The sequence below is a fragment of the Diabrotica virgifera genome, chromosome 3 (genome assembly GCF_917563875.1).
Source record: "Diabrotica virgifera virgifera chromosome 3, PGI_DIABVI_V3a".
In the NCBI taxonomy this organism is placed as follows: Eukaryota; Metazoa; Arthropoda; class Insecta; order Coleoptera; family Chrysomelidae; genus Diabrotica; species Diabrotica virgifera.
Window position 1 is genome coordinate 260527661 of NC_065445.1, and position 21362 is coordinate 260549022.

General features: G+C 33.7%; 1 protein-coding gene across 7 annotated transcripts in view; it reads left to right on the forward strand.

Annotated features, from left to right (window-relative positions):
- LOC114324758 (uncharacterized) overlaps positions 1-21362 on the forward strand; it is a 1163158-nt gene that overhangs the window by 799375 nt on the left and 342421 nt on the right. For all 7 annotated transcript variants that reach the window (XM_050646138.1, XM_050646134.1, XM_028272597.2 and 4 more), the window contains one exon: positions 134-409. In XM_050646138.1, the coding sequence (XP_050502095.1) occupies positions 134-409 (276 nt within the window). The remainder of the gene's footprint in view (positions 1-133; positions 410-21362) is intronic.

Below are 21362 nucleotides of genomic sequence, written 5' to 3' on the forward strand. Positions count from 1 at the left end.
AGGAAAATATCTTTTGTGCATTTATACCGGTTTAATTTCACAGCCACGATATATTTTGTTTCTTCCTATAACAACTAAAATCGTTGCTCAAAGAGTTTTTCACATACTTTTCATATTTAATCTATGTTTTCAGGATAGTATACCTCCTCCCCTTAGAGACGAACTAGTAATAGATAAATTATCAGCTGTCCAATTGAAACCAAGCCATGACGTCCTCCACAAGGAATCTCAAGATCTCGAAGCGCAGATTCGTCAAATCCATGACGCGGTTGACACGTTGCTACGCATCCAGCAGAAATCCGTCGAAGCTTCTCTCTACAACAAAGCCAACGAACTACAAGAAGATATATCGATGAAACGATTCGACCTGCGAGTTGCTCAGCTACATCTCAGTGCTATTAATTCACAAGTAAGTTAGAGCAAATACATTACTTTGCAGTATTAGTCTGGGCAGATTTTATCGGAGTATAGGCCATTTTTGGGAAAAGTTATTTACCAGCCATTTTATTGGTGAAATTGAATCTTGTGATTGTACATATATATTAATAATATAGGAATGCAAAGTCCGCAGATAATGGTCTACTTTTTTTTATAAGCAAAATGGCGCCAGAAAATCGTGTTTTTTCAATTTTTGCTCTATAACTCCAAAGATTTTTAAATTTACACCAAAAGCACCTAAATAAACATTCACTGTAATTAAATTCTGCATAGAGACGTGTTTTTCCCGATTTACTTTGACGAAAATTTTCCCCGGAAAATGCGTGTTTTTCCAACAAAATCTTTAACTTTCAACTAAAATTTTAGATAAGTAATTGTTTATCAATAATTAAATAACTTGGTAAGATAAAAATCCGTTTCTTATAGATTATAATTACAAAAGCCGATGGTAATTGAATGAACAGTTTAGCAACAATGGAATTGTTAATTAAAAATTTACGGTCGCTATAATAACCACAATAATTACGATATATAAGAATAACTATAATTTTTGTATAAAAAGACACTGTACCTATCTAATGTACTATACGGAATTGAAAATGGACTATTTAAGCATCCTCAGGAATATTTTAAAATTATAAACAATTGTTTGGCTTATAAAAAAATAGAATATCTCGGCTCTTATTAAATTAAAAAAAGTTATGAAAACGGGAGATACTAGAAACAACGTGGCAGGATTCTTCTTTTAAAAGAAAAAACGTTTGATTGTGATGAGTGGTTCCTGAGATACAAATGGTCAAAGTTGACTGGAATTTACGGAAAAGATATAAACAATAAGATCTTAATTTTCGAACCATCACCTTTTTATTTTTGTCCTCTTTCTCCACACCAATTTTCATATCTTTAAATACTCATAACATATATTATTATAATAAAAACTATCGATATTACGAATGGAAATTGCCAAAAATAGCAAAATTCCAATCAAAAATTAGGTTGGAGAAAATGTAATATCAAAGTTCAAAATCGGTATATGTTAAAAAAATGCATTTTCTCGGCTTCGCATGGAGCAATTTTCTTCATTATTTTTTTGTTCCCAAGTAGCTCGAGTAGAGCCATCTAACTAACGCATTATTAAATGTCAAAGTTGCTTTTGTTTTGTTATAATAAATTAATTTTTTTATTATAAAGAAAAATTATTTGTTTAAATAAAGATTGTTTGAATAAGTATACAACTTTCAAATGGGAATATTTGTATTTTTAACGTAAAAAGGTACACTTGTAGTAAGTTTATCTAAAAAAAATTCTACAACTGGAAAAAATATTTAGTTTTTTTTTCTTATAAATAAATCAATCTATTATAACAAAACAAAAGCAAGTTTGACATTTAATAATGCATTAGTTAGATGGCTCTACTCGAGTTATTTGGGAACAAAAAAATAATGAAGAAAATTGCTCCATCGGAAGCAAAGAGAATGCATTTTTTAACGTATACCGATTTTGAACTTTGAGATTACATTTTCTCCAACCTAATTTTTGATTGGAATTTTGCAATTTTTGGCAATTTTCGCTCGTAATATCGATAGTTTTTATTATAATAATATATGTTATGAGTACTTTAAAGGTATGAAAATTTGTGAACTGTCGTACCAGGTCCCGTCTTTCTTATTGCTGTAATATCGATATTATCCAATCATTCTCTAATTGCTTTCTCTAGGGAAATGTTGAATAGAAGGCACGAGGCTCCCTGTCGAAGACCTATTTGATTTCAGAAAGTTCTTTGTACTCCGTTCTGCACTCTAACCCTACACTAGAGTGTTGAGAGGGTTTATTTCACCAAAATTAAGAGTATTGGGATATTAAATTCTACCTTGGCTTTGTGTATTGTGTTTCTGTCTACACTGTCCTAGGCTTATCTAAAATCAACAAACAAATCTTGAGTATCAATTTCATACTTGTATGTTTTTCTCCCAAAGCTTGTCTCAGCAGGAATATTTGATTGATAGTTGACTATCCTTTGTGAAATTTAGTATCTACATGTTTCAGTAGTATTATAAAGTTTTGGAATTGGATTTGGAAAACTTAGTTGGACCCTTAAGAACCGTAAAATACCCAAATACTTGGGGAGCAAAGTGTTCAACCAGTGTATCCTTCCTATCATAGCATATGGATGTCAAACCTGGACCCTAACCAAGGCAAATATGAATAAACTAGCCACAACAAAAAGAGCAATGGAAAGAGCAATGTTAGGTATACGACTGTCAGATAAAAAGAGGAACGACTGGGTAAGATCACAAAAGTCGAGAACATGACAAAAAAAGTTGCCAAACTTAAATGGAGCTTCGCAGGCCGCACTGCTAGATAAAACGAACAACGTTGGAATGCAATAATACAACATTGGAGACCTTACCAAAGTAAACGACCGAGAGGAAGACCACAGATGAGATGGGTTGATGATATTAAAAGAGTAGCCAGAACGAATTGGAAATATGTTGCTCAGGATAGAGACCGATGGAAGGACTTGGGAGAGGCCTATATCCAAACGTGGACGATAGAAGGCTAAGAAGAAGAAGAAGAAGGTAAAGTTTTCCTAGGCGAAATATGAACACTGTAAGTTATTTTGAAGAGGTCAAAAAAATTGAAGGAGAGACTCGTTTTTTTGCCCTTTTTGCGAATTACAGTTATTTTTCAAACAACATACCTTAAATTTACCAAATTATTGATTTGAATGTATCATTTCAGGCACATCTAAATCCTGACATAATTCTGCTTAGCACCTTCTCAACCGACTGGGCTGTTTGTATGTTTTGAAATGTGTATATTATGATTTATTATTCCGGGACACTACCTTTCATAATAAAACTTCTAAACTTTCCCTTGTCACCTGTTTCGCTCTTCATCGGCCCTTTCCGACGAAAATTCCAGCTGCAATCTGCGCAAAGGGCAGCTCGCGCACTCAGGATTATCAATAAATTGTTGTCCTAGCTTCTGTACGGGTCCTAGAGCGTGGTTACTACTTTTAAAATTGAATAGGTCTATTTTTATTGATCAAAACTGTTGTTGAGTGTTGTTGGATATTTTTTCAAATATCGTGCTGTGATATCGTTAATCGTGATTTGTGATATTATCTGTCGCCGCGAGTTTTCGTGAAAAATATCAGTTTTTGTCTTTTACGGTTGAAGTTTTCGTCAATTTCGCGCGAAAATGGGGTGGGTGACTTTGAAGACCCATTTGGTAAGCAAACTGGGATATTTATCCCTTATTATTTATTTAAATATTATCTTAATATATAAAAAAAAAGCTGAATATACCTTGCTATGGTCCCTAAACTATTTTTAGATCCTCATGTTTGTATTCACATTGAAAGCCGTTTAGAAAATTAAAATGTATTAATAATATCTATTGACAATAACTTCAATTAATTACAAAGTTACATTCACAAATACACAATCAATTGGAATGTTTTCTTAATGTTTCTTAGCCCATTAAAACAACACATCATATACTATAACTAAAAATTGCCCTTTACTGTGTTAAAACGAGATAATTTTGCAAAATATTTGAAGTTTGACCTACTATTGCCATTAGAACTAAAAAGTTGGTTCTGAGCAAATTATAGTTAACTATCTTTTTTATAACACCAATTGGTATAGTATCCTGTAAATTAGTTGATTCTGAAATTTAAAATGATTCCTCTATTAGTCTACTTATTTATATTGTATATTATTTATTGTATACATTGATTGACCTATGAGGAGATCACAGATGTCAAAACCTTTATTAGTCGCCACACCTGGATACCATTCATCATCTACACATCATTTACCTGTTACCTCTTGTAATAGAAAATCACTGAGCAAAGCTTATTTGTCTCACCTTTTATCCAATTGTATGAGGGAGAGCGAAATAGAAAGAAATAGAAAGAATCAAATAGACTTGTTACACAGGTGCAAAAGCATTATCTATTTGTCCTACGTATACAAAAACATACAGGCATAAATACAGAGAAAGTACATCCCTGCCTTCCAATATATACATCTTAACAGAAGCTTGGTGATTATAATTGTTACGTTTTTTTCAGTAATGGTATTGCTCTTTTTATGCTGACGTTGTAAACTGTTAATATTTGCATTAACACACGAATTTGTTGTTCTGACCATCCAAGAGATTCTTCTTTTCGATTCTTCATATTTTCTCCTCAATACTTGAGTCCTTGTTAAGAGTCGTGACACTCTAAATACTGTTAGCCTACTCTTTGCATTGGTCTGGATCCTGTGCCTGATGGAACGCTTCATGTAGGGATTTTCTCACCAGACTCTTCATTTGATCTGCCCATTCTGTTGGAGATCTTGTTCTTGGATTTCAGTCTTCTACCTTTCCTACTTTGATTATGACAAGTCATTCGACTCCATAGAACTTTTGGCAATAGAGAGAGCTATGAACAACTTCAGGAGAGATTCCCGATACAGAATGCTGATAGATAATATTTACAAGAAAGCTACAATGAAAATAGAAAAAGATGAGAAAACCGAAGCTATACCAATCAACAGAAGAGTTCGACAAGGAGACGTTATCTCACCAAAGCTATTAACACTGGAACTAAAAGACGTGTTTAAAGACATTAACTGGAGAGATAAAGGAATAAATGTTAATTTAAGAAAACTGAGTCATTTGAGATATGCTGACGATATTGTAATATTCGCTACAAGTTTCGAAGAATTACAGACCATGATGACGCAACCATTTCAAGCTTCGGAAAAAGTAGTCTTAAGATGAATTTGGAAAAAACAAAAATAATGAAATACAACGCACATTAGAAAAATAACGTTCAACGACATAAATTTAGAAACAGTAAGCGAATAAATCTACCTGGGATATATAATGAAAGTTAGCAAAGAAAAACAAACTGCAGAAAATACCAGAAGAATAAGGTTAGCGTGGATCTTTTTCTTAAAGTTCCCTTTCCTATCGGAGGTTGGATATCATAATGGCTATGGTCACTTTGTTGGCTGCTGCTCTGAAAAGTTGTAATGAGCTACAGTTAAACCATTCTCTAAGGTTCCTCAGCCAGGAGATGCGTCTTCTTCCTATGCTTCTTCTTCCTTGGATCCTTCCTTGCATAATAATTCTCAGCAACTCGTATTTTTCTCCTCTGGTAATGTGACCCAAATATTCCAGTTTTCTAGTTTTTATACTCTTTATAATTTCTAACTCCTTATTTAAACGTCGTAGCACTTCAACATTGGTAATCCTTTGAACCCACTGAATTCTCAACATTCTTCTGTAACACCACATTTCGAACGCTTCTATTTTTCTTATGTGTTGTCTCTTCAATGTCCAAGCTTCCATTCCATATAGTAATATAGAAAATATGTAGCATCTTAGAGCCCTCAATCTGAGAGGCAACTGAAGGTCTTTGTTTGTAAGCAGTGTCTTCATTTTTATATATGCTTGCTTTGCAGTTTCAATTCGGATTTTAATTTCTTTGCTTTGGTCATTTTTGTCATCGACCCAGGTTCCCAGATATTTGTATGTCTTTAGTTTTTCTATTTGGGTTTGCTCTATCATTAACCTTTCATTTCCATGTTCTGTTTTTGAGACGATCATAAATTTAGTTTTTTTCTTGTTTATTTTTAGTCCGTATCGAATGCAACAATCGTTAATTTTATTTAGCAATTCTTGTAGCGATTCCATGGTGTCTGCCATTATAACGGTGTCATCAGCGAATCTTATGTTATTTAATATTCTTCCGTTTATAGAGATTCCATCACTTAGCTCCACTATCGCTTTCTGAAATATGGCTTCACTGTATAGGTTAAACAGTAGCGGCTACAGAACACAACTCTGTCTTACCCCTCTCTTTATATCAATATTCTCGGATTCTTGTTGTTCCATCTTTATATTGGCCTTTTGATTCCAGTAGAGATTTATGATAATTCGTAAATCTGGTCTGTCTATATCTCTTTTTTTTTCAATAATGCTATTAGTTGTTTATGTCGGACCCTGTCGAACGCTTTTTCGAAGTCGATGAAACAGGAATAAATATCCAGGTTCATGTCTGAGCATCTTTGAGAGAGGACATTAAACGCAAACAATACCTCTCTTGTTCCAAGTCCTTTCCGGAACCCAAATTGGGTATCATCCATATCATATTCTAGCTTCCTGTATAATCTTCCATGAATCACCTTAAGAAATATTTTAAGGGTATGGCTTATTAATGATATTGTCCTATAGTCCGAATAATCTTCGGCATATATTGTTTTTGGTATTGTTACAAAGGTGGACACCAACCATTCCTGAGGGATTTTTCCGGTTTCATATACTTCATTAAACATATCCAGTAGTACAGGTAGAGTTTCATCGTCTAGACATTTCAGTAATTCCGCAGGTATTTCGTCTGGACCTACAATTTTTCCGTTTTTTGCGTTTCGTATTGCTTGTTCGATTTCCTCCATTATGATTTCTGGTCCCGTTTCGCTGTCGATTTCTTCCGGTTCTTGTCTATTATCCTCAAACAGATCTGTTATGTATGTCTTCCACTTTTTTAATTTCTCCGTGACTTCTATAATAATTTTTCCATTTATGTCTTTAAGAAGGCCATCTCTCTTTTTTCGCTGTGTATTTCTGATTTCCTTTATTTTCTTGTGCATGTTAAAGATATCATACTTTTTAGAATATTCTTCTATTGCACTAAATTAATTTGCCAGGCAGGTGGATTTGGTCTCTTTTATTTTCTTTCCTATTAATCTCTGTATTTTCTTGTATTTTGCCTTACTCCTACTCCTGCCTTTAGGTTTCCTTCTTTCCTCCATTAGATCTAGGATTTCTGAAGTCATTCATCTCTGTTTTTTTTTATTTTTTTATTATTTTTGTTAGTAATATCTTCTTTCCTGTCTCTACTAACGTTTCTTTTATCATGTTCCATTTGTCATTAGCATCTGTTGTTTTTATCACGTCTTGTTTGATTTTCTAGCGTGGGTAGGATTTGGTAAACTGAGTTGGAACTTAAAAATACTAAAATAGAACAATATTTGAAAACCAGAGTGTTTACGATCAGTGTATCGTCCCTATACTCACGTATGGTTCACAAACGTGGACACTCACCAAGGCCAATATGGATAAAATAGTAAAGGCACAAATAACGATGAAAAGATAGCACAAATGAATTAAAAACAAAACCAAAGTAAAAGACACAGGTCAACATGATGCCAAATTAAAATGGAGCTTCGCAGGACACAATGCCCGACGGAAGGATAAAAGATGGAACCACGAAATATAACAATGGAGACCATGGTTCGGAAGGAAAATCAGAGGAACGCCATACATGAGATGAGCTGATGACATTAAGAAGATTGGAGGACACACCTGGAAGCAAGTGAAGCAAAATAGAAAACAAAGGATTGAATTGGGGGAGGCCTCTATACAATGTTGGATTACTTGAGGCTGAAGAAGAAGAAGAAGAAGACTCTGTCTACTAGTAATATTTCTCTATTCTCTGTCCTTCTGGTTATGTGTCAAAAGTCATTTAGATATGTTCGGTTTACTTTTTTTAGTAGCCTGTCTTTTATATGAAGATATTCCAGAATTGGCAGGTAGGTTCTGTTCGTGACACGCGTAGAATTCTTCTGTAGGCCAACATATCGACGGCCTCGATCTTACTTCTATCAATTTCTTTGAGAGTCCATATTTCAGCTACGTAAGTAACAGTGGGAGAAATAAGGGCATTGACCAACCTGAGATTATTAATGCTTGTCATTGTTCGGTATTTCCATCTTTTAATACATTTCGCTGTGGTGATGCGGGTCATTGCTAGTCTACACTTGATGCCTGAGGAGCTATCGCCATTGTTGGCTATCAGGTAACCCTTCTTCTTTTTTTGTGTAAACATGACCCTGTCCCATTTTCAGTATGCCTCCAGTAAGTTGTCATTCCATCGGTTTCGTGGTCTTCCACTGATCGTCTTCCTATTAGGGAACCGTCTCTCGCCATCCTTACCCCCTATTTGTGGTAATTCTGCTTATGTGGTAGTTCCATTCTCCTCTTCTGTTTTTCTACCCCGTTGTTAATATTGTCCACCTTGCATGTACATCGTATATATCTGCACTTCTAGGTCTATCCCATAGTGCAGGGGTGGGCAAAAGCCGGCCCGCGGGCCGGATCCGGCCCTTTTCCTTACTTTATCCGGCCCGTTGAGAAATCCCGCAAGCAATTTTTTTCTAATGCTTTCTAAATGCATTTATTTTTTTCGAATCCTGAGAAAACTAATAAGTATTTATGAAAAATTTAAACGTATAATGAAATATTACATTATTACAGAGGGCCGAAAAGTCCCTAAAAACTTCTATAATGTTTATTTTAATGAGTTACAGGGGTGAAAAAAAGAGAAAATTAAGTGCGATTTTTAAGTTGACATATCTCATTCAAAAGAAACTTTTTGTTTATTCTAAGGGACTTTCGGCAGTCGGTAATAATGTAATCTTTTATTTTGCGTTTAAATTTTTCAAAAATATTTATTATTTTTCTCAGGATTAAAAAAAATGAATGCATTTAAAAAGCATTGGTCCGAAATTTTGCGCCTACACTCGTAATCTCTTTTGTGATTTTGTTGAAATCAACAGTAGGTATTAGTGTTCGTAGTGTTCATATAAATAATGAAACTGTATCTTCTGCATTTCTTAAAATTCTCTGTGTTTAACCCGGTCCAGAGGCGAATCTTTTTCGGCCACGGCATTTGTTGTCTACCAGGACCCCTTTTTCTTCGATTTTACCCTTGATAATCAGCTGCTGCAACAACAACGTACTTATCATTTCTAAGTATGTTCTCCTTCTTCTTGCTGTCTTTCTCCTTTTATTGAAGGTCAAAAGTTCTCTAGTCCTTCCCCATTATGTGTAACACCATTTCGTTCGTAATATGATCGGTCCATGGTATTTTCAAAATTCTCCTAAAAAGTCACATATCAAAAGTTTCCAGATTGTTAATTAAGCCAGCATTAACAATCCAATGTTTTGCTGAAGATGGGGAAGGAATGCGAAGTCATAAAAACCATACAAACGAGAAAAGTGGAATATCTAGGCCACATAATGAGAGAGCATAAAGCTCATAATCCAAAGAAAAATCTTGGGAAAGAGAAACGTGGGAAGTAGGAGGATTTCCTGGTTGCGAAATTTAAGGGAGTGGTACGGGTGCAGTTCAATACAATTGTTGAGAGCTGCAGCCGACAAAGTTAAGATTGCTGTGATGGTAGCCAACCTCCGATAGAAGATGGTACTGCAAGAAGAAGAAGAAGAACAATCCAATAAGGAAGAATAGAGTGGACATAACATTTTTATTATTATCCCGGTTTTTCATGTCGTTCTCCGCCTTCCGGTTTCCAGCTTCGTCGGTTGTTGCATTCGCCAGGGTGAAGGTTCCTATCCGACATTGCCTCCTGAATGCCGCTAAATCAGGATTGTTTCGGCCTTCCTCTCTTACCATACCATTCTTCCCGACCATACAAGATCAGTTGTCTCCTTTAAATTTCGTCTATGATGGTTGACTTGACATAACATTTTACCATCCGATATCAGATTTGCAGATTGAATCTTTGGTTACTCAGAAATTTCTTCATCTTTAAAAAGGCTGATCTTGATTACTCTATTCTTGATCGAATTTCTGAATTTCATTTTTTATCTGGATCCTGGTTACGGCTTAATATAATGGACTATATTAAAAATTTTGTAATTTTACTGGGCATAAATTGTTCGCATGTACACCCACGTAAGACAATTTATTATTGCTATTATTTATTATTAACAGTCAACTGTACCTACTTGTCCATTTGTTTTAAAATTATACTTATAGTATTTTTGAGAGCCTCCTTGACAACAGGTAGACCTAGAAATAGTACTATCGGGGGATGGAGGAAGACAGATTTTAATCAAAACGAAACCGTAGATTTTATTATTTTGTTAATGCCATACTCTGCATAGAGTACAAAGACTCGTTTCATATGAGCTCTCTGAACCGCAAAGTGGAATGTTTTACTGGCGGTGCCTGTTAGTATGTTTACACCTTTTTTTTTTTGGACTGAGGTGGAACGCTCTTAGCTGACTAGGGAAGATGTCCCTAGTACTGTTGGACTCGGACAGGAGAGGAGAACACGCCAAGGCACAGAGACCAGAGTATGACCCATGTGTCCCGCGTGCCCCCCATAACCAGCCGCCTACCAACTAAAACCACCCCCTCTTCCGACCCGGAATATCCCTGAACGTGTTCAGTGGATGAACGAAACATGGGGATATTCCGCGCAGTCTAAAAAGGATGTCTGGAGATATCTTACGTGTTAAGAAATCCTATTATGCTTGCCTAGAAGCGGCAGGCACATAGCAGGAAGTCTGTATCTTAAGTTTGAATAACTGGACCCAAAGCACCTGCCTAAAAGCGGCAAACGCTTGTGGACTAGGTCCTGGCTCAAAAAGTTTCACCAGAGCAGCGGAGAAACTTAGCTAGAGGCATTATCGTATCTATGGTCCTGGATCAAGGATTCCTCTCAAGAGGAAGAGAAAATTGTCTTTAGTAAAGAGAATTAAGGTGTTGAAAATTTGTATTGGACCACCATAATAATTTTTTTAAATATATACATATATATATTTTTTATATACATATATTTCATACACGCATATATACATACACATACACACATACGTACACATATACATATATTTTTTTATTTTTTTTGCATTTTTTTACGTTTTGTAATGGCCTGGAGTGACCCACCTCAGCAGTATGTTTACACCTGGGTTAAGCAGAAAGCTTGAATTGAGTCGAAATTCATTTCGCTTATTCCCCGTTAGAGGGCGTTCTATCCATACTGCGATATAAATTATTTTAATTTATATCGACAATCTACGGTCGGAATGGTAAAAATCTGTCTTCCTTAGAGCCTCCTTGACAACAGGTAGACCTAGAAATAATACTATCGGGGGATGGAGGAAGACAGATTTTAATCAAAACGAAACCGTAGATTTTCTTATTTTGTTAATGCCATACTCTGCATAGAGTACAAAGACTCGTTTCATATGAGCTCTCTGAACCGCAAAGTGGAATGTTTTCCTGGCGGTGCCTTTTGGTATGTTTATACCTGGGTTAAGCAGAAAGCTTGAATTGAGTCGAAATTCATTTCGCTTATTCCCCGTTAGAGGGCGTTCTATCCATACTGCGATATAAATTATTTTAATTTATATCGACAATCTACGGTCGGAATGGTAAAAATTTGTCTTCCTTAGAGCCTCCTTGACAACAGGTAGACCTAGAAATAGTACTATCGGGGGATGGAGGAAGACAGATTTTAATCAAAACGAAACCGTAGTTTTCTCATTTTATAGTATTTTTGTCAAAAAAATTTCTTGGGCAGAAAAAAACTACCAAAAACATTAGCTTGTGCGTAGCGTGCATAGTGGGTATAATCCTCCGGCCCGGGAGACATTTTGAAAATTTCATTTTGGCCCGCGGTTAAAAGTATTTGCCCACCCCTGCCATAGTGTCTTACCATCGATTTTTCGAAGGGTTCTCATTTCTGCTATTTCTAGCATTCTTTTTGTCCGTTCTGTACCAGGTCGTGTTTCTGTCGCGTATGTCATTATTGGTCTGATGACACTTTTGTAAATTCTGACTTTGACTTCTTTTCCGATATTTTTATATCTCCATATTTTTTACACAGGCAACCTGCGGCTCTGTTGGCTTTATTCACTTGTTCTTCCACTTCTATTTCCGTAGCTAGATACTGTGATATCTCGATATTTAAACTCCAAGACTTCTTCTATTATCTGAGTCTTAAGCTCTAATTTACATCTAATTAGATTTGCTGTTGTTACGATGCATTTGGTCTTTTTTTGGGGAAATTGAAATGTTAAATTTTCTAGCGGTTATATTAAATTGGTGCAGCATAGGTTGTAAATCGTCTTCACTTTGAGATATTAGTATTGCGTCGTCTTCACAGCAGATTATTTTAAGTTGTTTTCTCCCATTTGGTATTCTTTTTTCGTTCTTACTTTTTTTATTATTTCATCCATAATCAGGTTGAACAATAGAGGACTAAAGGGTAAAGGACTCAGGGGGTCTCCCTGTCTTATCACAATGTGAAGCCTCGGAACCAGATCAGGTAACCCAAGTACACAAATCCGTTTATCATCATCACTTGATGTATGTCTTCTTCTTTCTCCTCTTTATAAGCAATTCTGATTGTTCATTGCTGGATAGATATTTCTATGGAAAGTTGTCACTCCATCTTTTGCGCGGTCGACCGATACTTCTTCTACCGATTGGTCATTTATCTCTTACTATTTTGACTATACGTGTCTCCCCATTTTTTTCTATTTAGTGTCCATTCGTTTATACACTCAACGTTAATTGTCTTATAATTAGGGAGCGGATTTTATGCTAAATGCATATTGCATGCATATTTCGCATATTTGAGAACTTTACTAAATTTTGCATATTTTTAAAGAAACATGCATATTTTGTGCCTAATTAAAAACATTTAAGTCCAAAAAAATTTTTAAATTTTTTAATTCAACACAAAGTATTTCCCCGCACACGCTGTCGTATGTATATATGAAGGGCTTAATGTGAAACAATGACAATTCACACATGATTTCAAAACAAGTTAGTGTTATTCTTGGTTAAAGTAATAGTATAACAAGCCACTAACAAATTATCTCAGCCCTTCGTTAATAGATGGCCCGATAAATCTATGGTCACACTATTGCATAGGTCTAGTTTGTCTCTAGTATCTACTCGACATAATGACAAGCCACATCAAAATGGCGAACATGGGCGGAAGCAATTCCGATAATTATTGAGTTCTGATGATTCTAGCAAGAAAAATAGTAAAGTTGACTTGACATTCGATGACAGTGACCGTAACCCTGACTATGTACAATCTAGAAGTGACTCAAGTAATGAAAATACAGCGATATGTAATTTTTTCCTAAATGTCGCTTGTCACATTATTACCATTCAAGATTAATGTAGTGGCTTATGACGTGGCTTGTTATATTATTGCATTTGGTTGTAGGATAATGAACAAGGTCCGTCAATAAAAAGGACAAAACCAAACACACCCGTCAAAAATTCCAACAAGTTGATGGAGACAAAGAAATAAACACTGTTTAACACGTATAGGGTTGAAACCACCACAAACTCAGTCAATAATAGAAAATTCTGAATCTACTTATATCTAAAATTTGAGTATTTATTATTAATGGAATAATGTAACATGCCACATTTTTTTTTAAATAAATGCTGTTTTTTCTCGAGTTTCAAGTAATTTTATTAATATTGTTGTCAACTATGATCTCATAGGGCAAGATGCATCGAAATATCTAAACTAAAATAATAAAAGTTGTTACTGGATTTTTAATATTATTTTTAACATTCATAGTCAAATATCTCACTTTTACCTTTTTGAGGCTTGTCATTGTTTCATATTAAGCCCTTCATATAATATATTAATTCGAGAACTACCTGAAGAGAGACGGCTCATTCACTGCCTTTCATTTTTTCTTAGAAAATACCCGATCTTTACACAAAGTACTTACTAGTGCTTATAGTACGCCGTTATAAAGTGATTGTAGGTTGTAGTGATGAAGGATGGTTTACCCGGAAATCCGAATTTTATTTACTTTTATTATATTTAGTAGGTACCTATAATTCTGGTAATTCTTTTAAATCCTCTATTGTTAAGAGAATTTACACCTTTAACCATAGTTTTACGATTTTTTAACGGAAATTAACAAGTTATTTTAAATACGCCCCAATTACTTCTATTGATGTTGAAAGGAGCTTTTCAAGTCATAAAAATATTTTATCTAAACAAAGAATATTGTTTCCTCGTAAAGAATTTGGAAAAACACATTGTAGTGAATTATAATCGAAGATAATTTATAGTGATATTGTTGTTTTATTTTAAATAGGTAACTATTGGTAGCAGTTTTTGTAAAAACTGTGAATAAATTGCATGTATAAAAAAATGATTTTATGTGAAAGATAATAAATAAGATTTCCACCCCCCCCCCCGCTATAAAAGAACCCCCTAGAATAGAATAGAACAGAAAATTTGTGGTTTCTCGAAATGCGCATTTTTTGAATTTTTGTGCATATCTTGCGCATATTTCGTAATTTTTTACCGCATATATATGCGCATATTTCATCAAAATTGATCGCATATAAATCCGCTCCCTACTTATAATGTATTCACTCCTTTTTCGATCTCTCAGCCTATTTCTGCAATTTGTCGCAGTACTCTCATCTCTTGTCAAAAACCAAGTTAACGAAATCTCCACAAACAATGATTATAGGAAAAACGTAATCATGAAAAATAAATGGATCAGAGACGACATCTTTAAATTGATAGAACAACGTCGACTGATCAAATCTAATGAGACAGAATATAGACACCTGCAGAGAAGAATAAAAAAGGAGATCAAATTAGCCAAAGAAAAATGGATGAGAGGAAGGTGCGACGAAATGGAGGATGTGATATCTAGACACGATTTTTTAATGTGCATAAAAAACTAAAAAAAATAAGTAACGTATTTAAAAAAACCAGTTCCCTTTGTACTCGTTGACAATAATAACAAAATTATTGTAAATGAGCACGAAATAAGAAAAGAATGGCAGCTGTATATATCAGAGTTATTTGAAGATGACAGGAATGACATTGCCGAATTCTACCTGTACTGACGGCCCAGAAATTATGAAATGCGACGTAGAACACGCTATAAATAATGCTAAAATTAGAATAGCTTGTGATCCAGATGATACACTAACTGAGTTGCTGAAACTAATAGAGGATGATAACATAAAATTAGTAGTAAGACTTTTTAATTCAATATATAACACCGGAATGATTCCCACAGATTGGCTCAAATATACCTTTGTCGCAATACCTAAAAAACACAATACGAGAAAATGCTCAGAATATCGATTAATTAGCCTAATGAGCCACACTCTTAAGATTTTCCTAAAAATACTTCACAACAGAATTAGACGCAAATACGAAAAAGATCTCGAAGACACCCAATTTGGTTTTAGAAATGCTATGGGAATCAGGGAGCCACTTTTTGCGCTTAGCATCCTATTACAAAAATGCCGTGACCAAAGAAAAGATGTATTTGTATGTTTCGTGGACTTCGAAAAGGCATTCGATAAAGTACAGCATTTAAAATAATGCAAATACTGAAAAATATCGGAATAGATGACAAGGATATTCAGGTCATTAAAAATTTGTCCTGGAATCAAACTGCTATCTTAAAAATTGAAGATAACTACACCGATGAAATCTCCATACAACGAGGAGTCAGACAAGGTTGCATTTTGTCGCCAACATTGTTCAATGTTTATTCGGACCAGTTATTTAAAAAAGCACTTGAGAAACAGCCATATGGAATAAAAATCAACGGGGAACTACTTAATGTGATTAGATATGCAGAAAATAGAGTAATTCTGTCAGATAATATTGAAGGTCTCCAAATTCTGATTGATCGTATTTACGAGGTAGGAGAGGAAATGGGCATTACAATAATCTCAAACAAAACCAAATTTTTAGTGTTTAGTCGTGACCCACATCCCAATGCAAAGCTTCAATTAAACGGAGTCCAAGTTGAGAAAGTTCATAAAATGACATATTTGGGAACTGTGATAACGGACCAACTAGATCCAGACATAGAAATAAAACGTAGAATAGCAATGACTAAAACTACTTTTATGAAAATGAAGCCATTTTTTTGCAATAATCATCTCAGTTTAGAACTAAATCATCTCAGATCTCATTTAATCATCTCAGAACTAATCATCTCAGTTAATCATCTCAGTTAAACACCTAAAAATGTCTTATCTGGGACATATAGTGAGGGGAAGTCGATATAAAATATTACAACTGATCCTTAAATGCAAAATAGAGGGCCGTAGAGGTGTAGGAAGAAAACAAGTTTCTTGGTTAAAAAGCATTCGTGAATGGACTCATATATCAAATGCAGGACAATTATTCCATATTGCAGAAGATAGAGAAGCCTTCGCAAATGGTGAACGCCAACGGGATAGGTTTATATGACGTAGATTATTATTTACCCTGTCTATGATCATTATATTGAGTCCAATATAATCCATTCTATGGACTCAATATAAACGTAAAGAAGTCAACTCTATATCAACCAAACCCCTGTAGAAAGAGTGACGCACTACAACTACGTCGGCACCATAATATATGAAGAATAGAACATCAACCAAAAGATAAGAGCGCACATCGGAAAAGCTAGACCGGGTCACAAATGAGGATGTCCTTAGAAGAATGACAAAGGACCGAGAGGTAGTAGCCACCATCAAATCTCAAAATTTGGAATGCTTTGGACACATTATGCGAAATAAATCCAGATATACCCTCCTACAAGCCACCCTACCAGGAAAAATATTTGGAAAGCGAGGTCCAGGAAGAAGAATATCCTGGTTAAAAGAACCTCAGAACCTGGTTTAACACAACATCTGTGCAGCTTTCCCGCGTTGCTACAGATAAAATAAAGATTGCCGTGATGATCGCCAACATTCGTCACGGATAGACACATCAAGAAGAAGAAGACTATCATTCTTGTGTATTCCGGTGTTTATCTGTCCCCAATCTGAATTCATTGCTTAGCCGTTTTTCTCCAACACCACATCTCAAACGCGTCGATTCTTTTCCCTTTTGATACAGCTAGCTAAATTTTAGGAAAACCAGTATTCGTGCAAGATTGATCTTATCGTTTTTTATTATATTAGGCTATTGATTATATTCAAAATAAGAGAGCTAAAAGGAACTACAACGTTAACAGGATTTTATTGTCTCATATTGTCAAAGGATGTCTAAATTTGAAAAAACCGCGGAGGGCTACCATTTAAATTGGTGTGTTTTTGAGAAAGGGGTGAATTAGTCCCTAGGCACAGGGTGAATTAGGGAGAGTTCTATGCACTTATGGTACAAACACGTCTACAGTAAAATTGTTCTAGGTTAAATTTTCTGTTGAAATATTATATTTTAAAGTCAAAAATATTTTTTTTTACAAAAATATATTTAAAAGAAAAGCAAGAAAAAACACGAAAGAAAGCAATTTTGTTTTTTGCCCCATAACTTTTTTCCACAGGAATATAGGTATAGGCATTGCTTTAGCAAATAATAACTTCCATCCTTCCTCTTTAAAATAAAGTTTGGCAACAGTCTCTAGGATTTACAGTTTCCGAAATAGAATTTTCCAAAGTTCGTCACTCACAGCATTTTTGAGCCATTTTCCCCATTATTTCGCAAACATTGTTCTGTAACTTTTTTCTACGCATTTCTAGGTATATGCAATGGTACATTTAGTAGAAATAGAAGTCAATTACCTTTAAAATGGTCTATTGTATAAGTTTACACAACTCTTTTTAAGCAAGTTATACTTTTTCAAGGTTTTATACTGTTAATGATTTTTAATATTTGTAATGATTATTTTTTAAATATCTTATTATGACTTTTTTTCTTGTACATTTGGATATATACATTGTGAAATAAAAAAGCTTATTTCCTTTACTTTAAAATGGCTTATTACAAAAAAATTCTAGGACTATTTTTAAACAAGATATCCGTAGAATATCCAAGAGGGTATCCGTAATTTGAAAAAAAAATTTAAATTTTTTTTATTTTTTTCAATTAGAAGAATATAATTGCATAATATTATAACATAATTTTTAATTCCAAATAACTTTTCTTAATATCACTTTGCGATATTGTGAAACTAAAAGGTACTTTACTCTTGAGTGAAATTCATATTTTATAACATACCTCGTACACTATTGATAAAATTTTATATCTGATGATTGCATCTTAGGTTTTAGACTATGCATAGCATTTTATAAAGAATAATTTTTTTTCATAAAGTTAATAATAAAAAATTTTTCCATATGGTTCCAACTTAGTGGGACCTATTGCACGTGTATTATATGTCACATTTTAAAAAAGCATATTTTGTTTAAAAATAGTCCTAGAACTTTTTACATTATACCATTTTAAAGTAAAGAAAATAAGCTTTCTTTTTTATTGTACAATGTATATACCTAAATATACAAGAAAAAAAGTTATAATGGGAAATTTAAAAATAATCGAAAATATATCAAAAATCATGAAAAGTATAAAAGTTTGAGGAACCATATCTTGCTTAAATATAGTCATACAGCCTTCTACAATAGACCATTTTAAAGTTAATTGACTTTTCTTCATATTAAATGTAACATTGTAAATACCTAAATCTACGTAGAAAAAAGTTACAGAGCAATGTTTGAGAAGTAACAAGGAAAATGGGCCAAAATCACTGTGAGTGGCGAATTTTGAAAAATCATATTTTGGAAACAGTAAATCATAGAGACTTCTACAACTCGTCATTTTTAAGAAGAAGGATGGAAGTTTTTTTTCTGTGAAGCAATGTCTATATCTATATCCACGTGAAAAAAAGTAATGGGGCAAACAACAAAATTGTTATCTTTCGTGTTTTTTTCTTGCTTTTCTTTTTAACATTATTTTTGTAAAAAAAAATATTTTTGACTGTAAAATGTGATGATTCGATAGTAATTTTAACCTGTAATAATTTTCCTGTAGACGTGTTTCTACCAAAAGTGCATAGAACTCACCCTAATTCGCCCTGTGCCTAGGGACTAATTCGCCCCTTTCTCAAAAACGCACCCATGTAAATGGTAGCACTCCGCGGTTTCTTCAAATTTAGACGTCCATTGACCATATGAGACAATAAAATCCCGTTAACGTTGTAGTTCCTTTCTACAATACATAATCAATAGCCTATATGTGTGTTTTTCCATATTTTAGTGAGGTTAAATTTAGCAGTCCTACCTTTAAAAAAATAAGACTTTAGAACTTGACTACTTAAGAAACAAAACAGACGTCCTTCATGTACATTATTAATGCGATCAGCTGACTAACTTAATTATTTATATCTTAGATTATCAGGTAAATCAAAAAATCTTATCCTAGGTATTAGTGTAGGAAACAGAGGTTGAATCTCGCAAAATGGACACAAGTCCGGTCTTATTTTTTTTCTTTATACCAAGAGGTGCTTATTATTAGACTAACTTTTTCTTAAAAAATTTCGCCCCGTAACCCCCCTTTTCATCCCTTTAAAGGGGGTAATTTGTGGTTTTTGCGAAACGTAACCCTTCCTATACGTTTTGCAAAAAATTTACTTAACAGTAAAATGAAGAGGACTATATTTCCTACTATTTATTTCCCAACAGCATATGTCTATCACTCACCGTTTAGAGGGGTGGCTTCCCAAATTTGCCAGGTTTTTAAAAAAGATGTTTTAAAAAAAAATGTTTTTTCCTAAGTGTAATGGAAATTAAGAAGAAACCCTGTAGGCTATTGATTATATTCAAAATAAGATAACTAAAAGGAACTACAACGTTAACGGGGTTTTATTATTTCATATGGTCAATGAATCTCTATATATGAAAAAACCGCGGAGTGCTACCATTTAAAGGGGTGCGTTTTTGAGTAATGGGTGAATTAGTCCCTGGGCACACGTTACATTAGGGTGAGTTCTATGCACTTTTGTTACAAACACGTCTACATAAAAATTGTTCCTTTTTAAATTTCCTATCTAAATATAACTTTTTAAAGTCAAAGATACTTTTTTTTACAAAAATATATTCAAAAGAAAAAGCACAAAGAAACCCAAAAGAAAGGAATTTTGTTTATTGTCCCATAACTTTTGTCCACGGGGATATAGGTATAGACATTGCTTCACAGAAAAAAAACTTACATATTTTGTCTTTAAAATAATGTTTGATAGCGGTCATTACGATTTACAGTTTTCGAAATATGATTTTTCAAAGTTCGCCACTCACAGCAATTTTGGGCAATTTTCCTTGTTATTTCGCAAATATTGTTCTGTAACTTTTTTCTACGTAACTTTAGGCATATGCAATGGTACATGTAAGAGGAATAGAAATCAATTATCTTTAAAATATTCTACTGTATAATGTTGTACGACTTCATTTAAAGAGGTTATCTTTTTCAAGACTTTATAGTTTTAACGAGTTTTTATATTTTTTACGATTATTTCTTAAATTTCCCATTATAACTTTTTTTTCTACATTTAGGTATATATTATATAATAAAAAATATAGCTTATTCTGTTTACTTTAAAATGGTGTATTATAAAAAATTCTAGGATTATTTTTGAATAAGATATGCTTTTTCAAAATGTAAAAGTACTTGCAACGATTTTTGATTTTAGGATTATTTTTTAAATTCCCCATTATAACTTTTTATGGGATTGTGTGTTATGATTGAAGCTTATTTTTATAGATAATACCTTGGATCCACTTGACTCGGCTGGGCAAACTTCAAAATATGGATTAATTCCAATATTTACTGTCAAACCTCTTGCTTTCAAGCTTTGCTTGAAAAAATAGCATGTAAATGTACCAAAGGATGTACAAAAAACTGCGGTTGTAGGAAGATAGGAATTAGTTGTTCAATATTCTGCAAAGGGTGCATGTGCATGGGTACTAATTGTGGGAACTCTAAGATAACTGAGGTGTCAGAGGAAGTTATTGAAGCTAATAAAATAACGAAGAGATGGACTTAGGTTTTGAAAATTTTTTAAATGTCAACGTTTAAATAATTTTAACTAAAGTGATGTTTTCTAAGACTAATGTTTATGTAATTTTTGTAAAAGAAATAATATTAAATAATACAGGTAAAAAAATATCAAAGAATCACTCGGTTTCCATTATATATTTAAATATAGATGATACACCATTTTAAAGAACAGAAAGTAAGCCCTCTTTATTGAGCAATATATAGTATATTCATGTACCGGGTGTCCCAATAAGAATGGCTCTCGGCCATATCTCAGGAACGGTT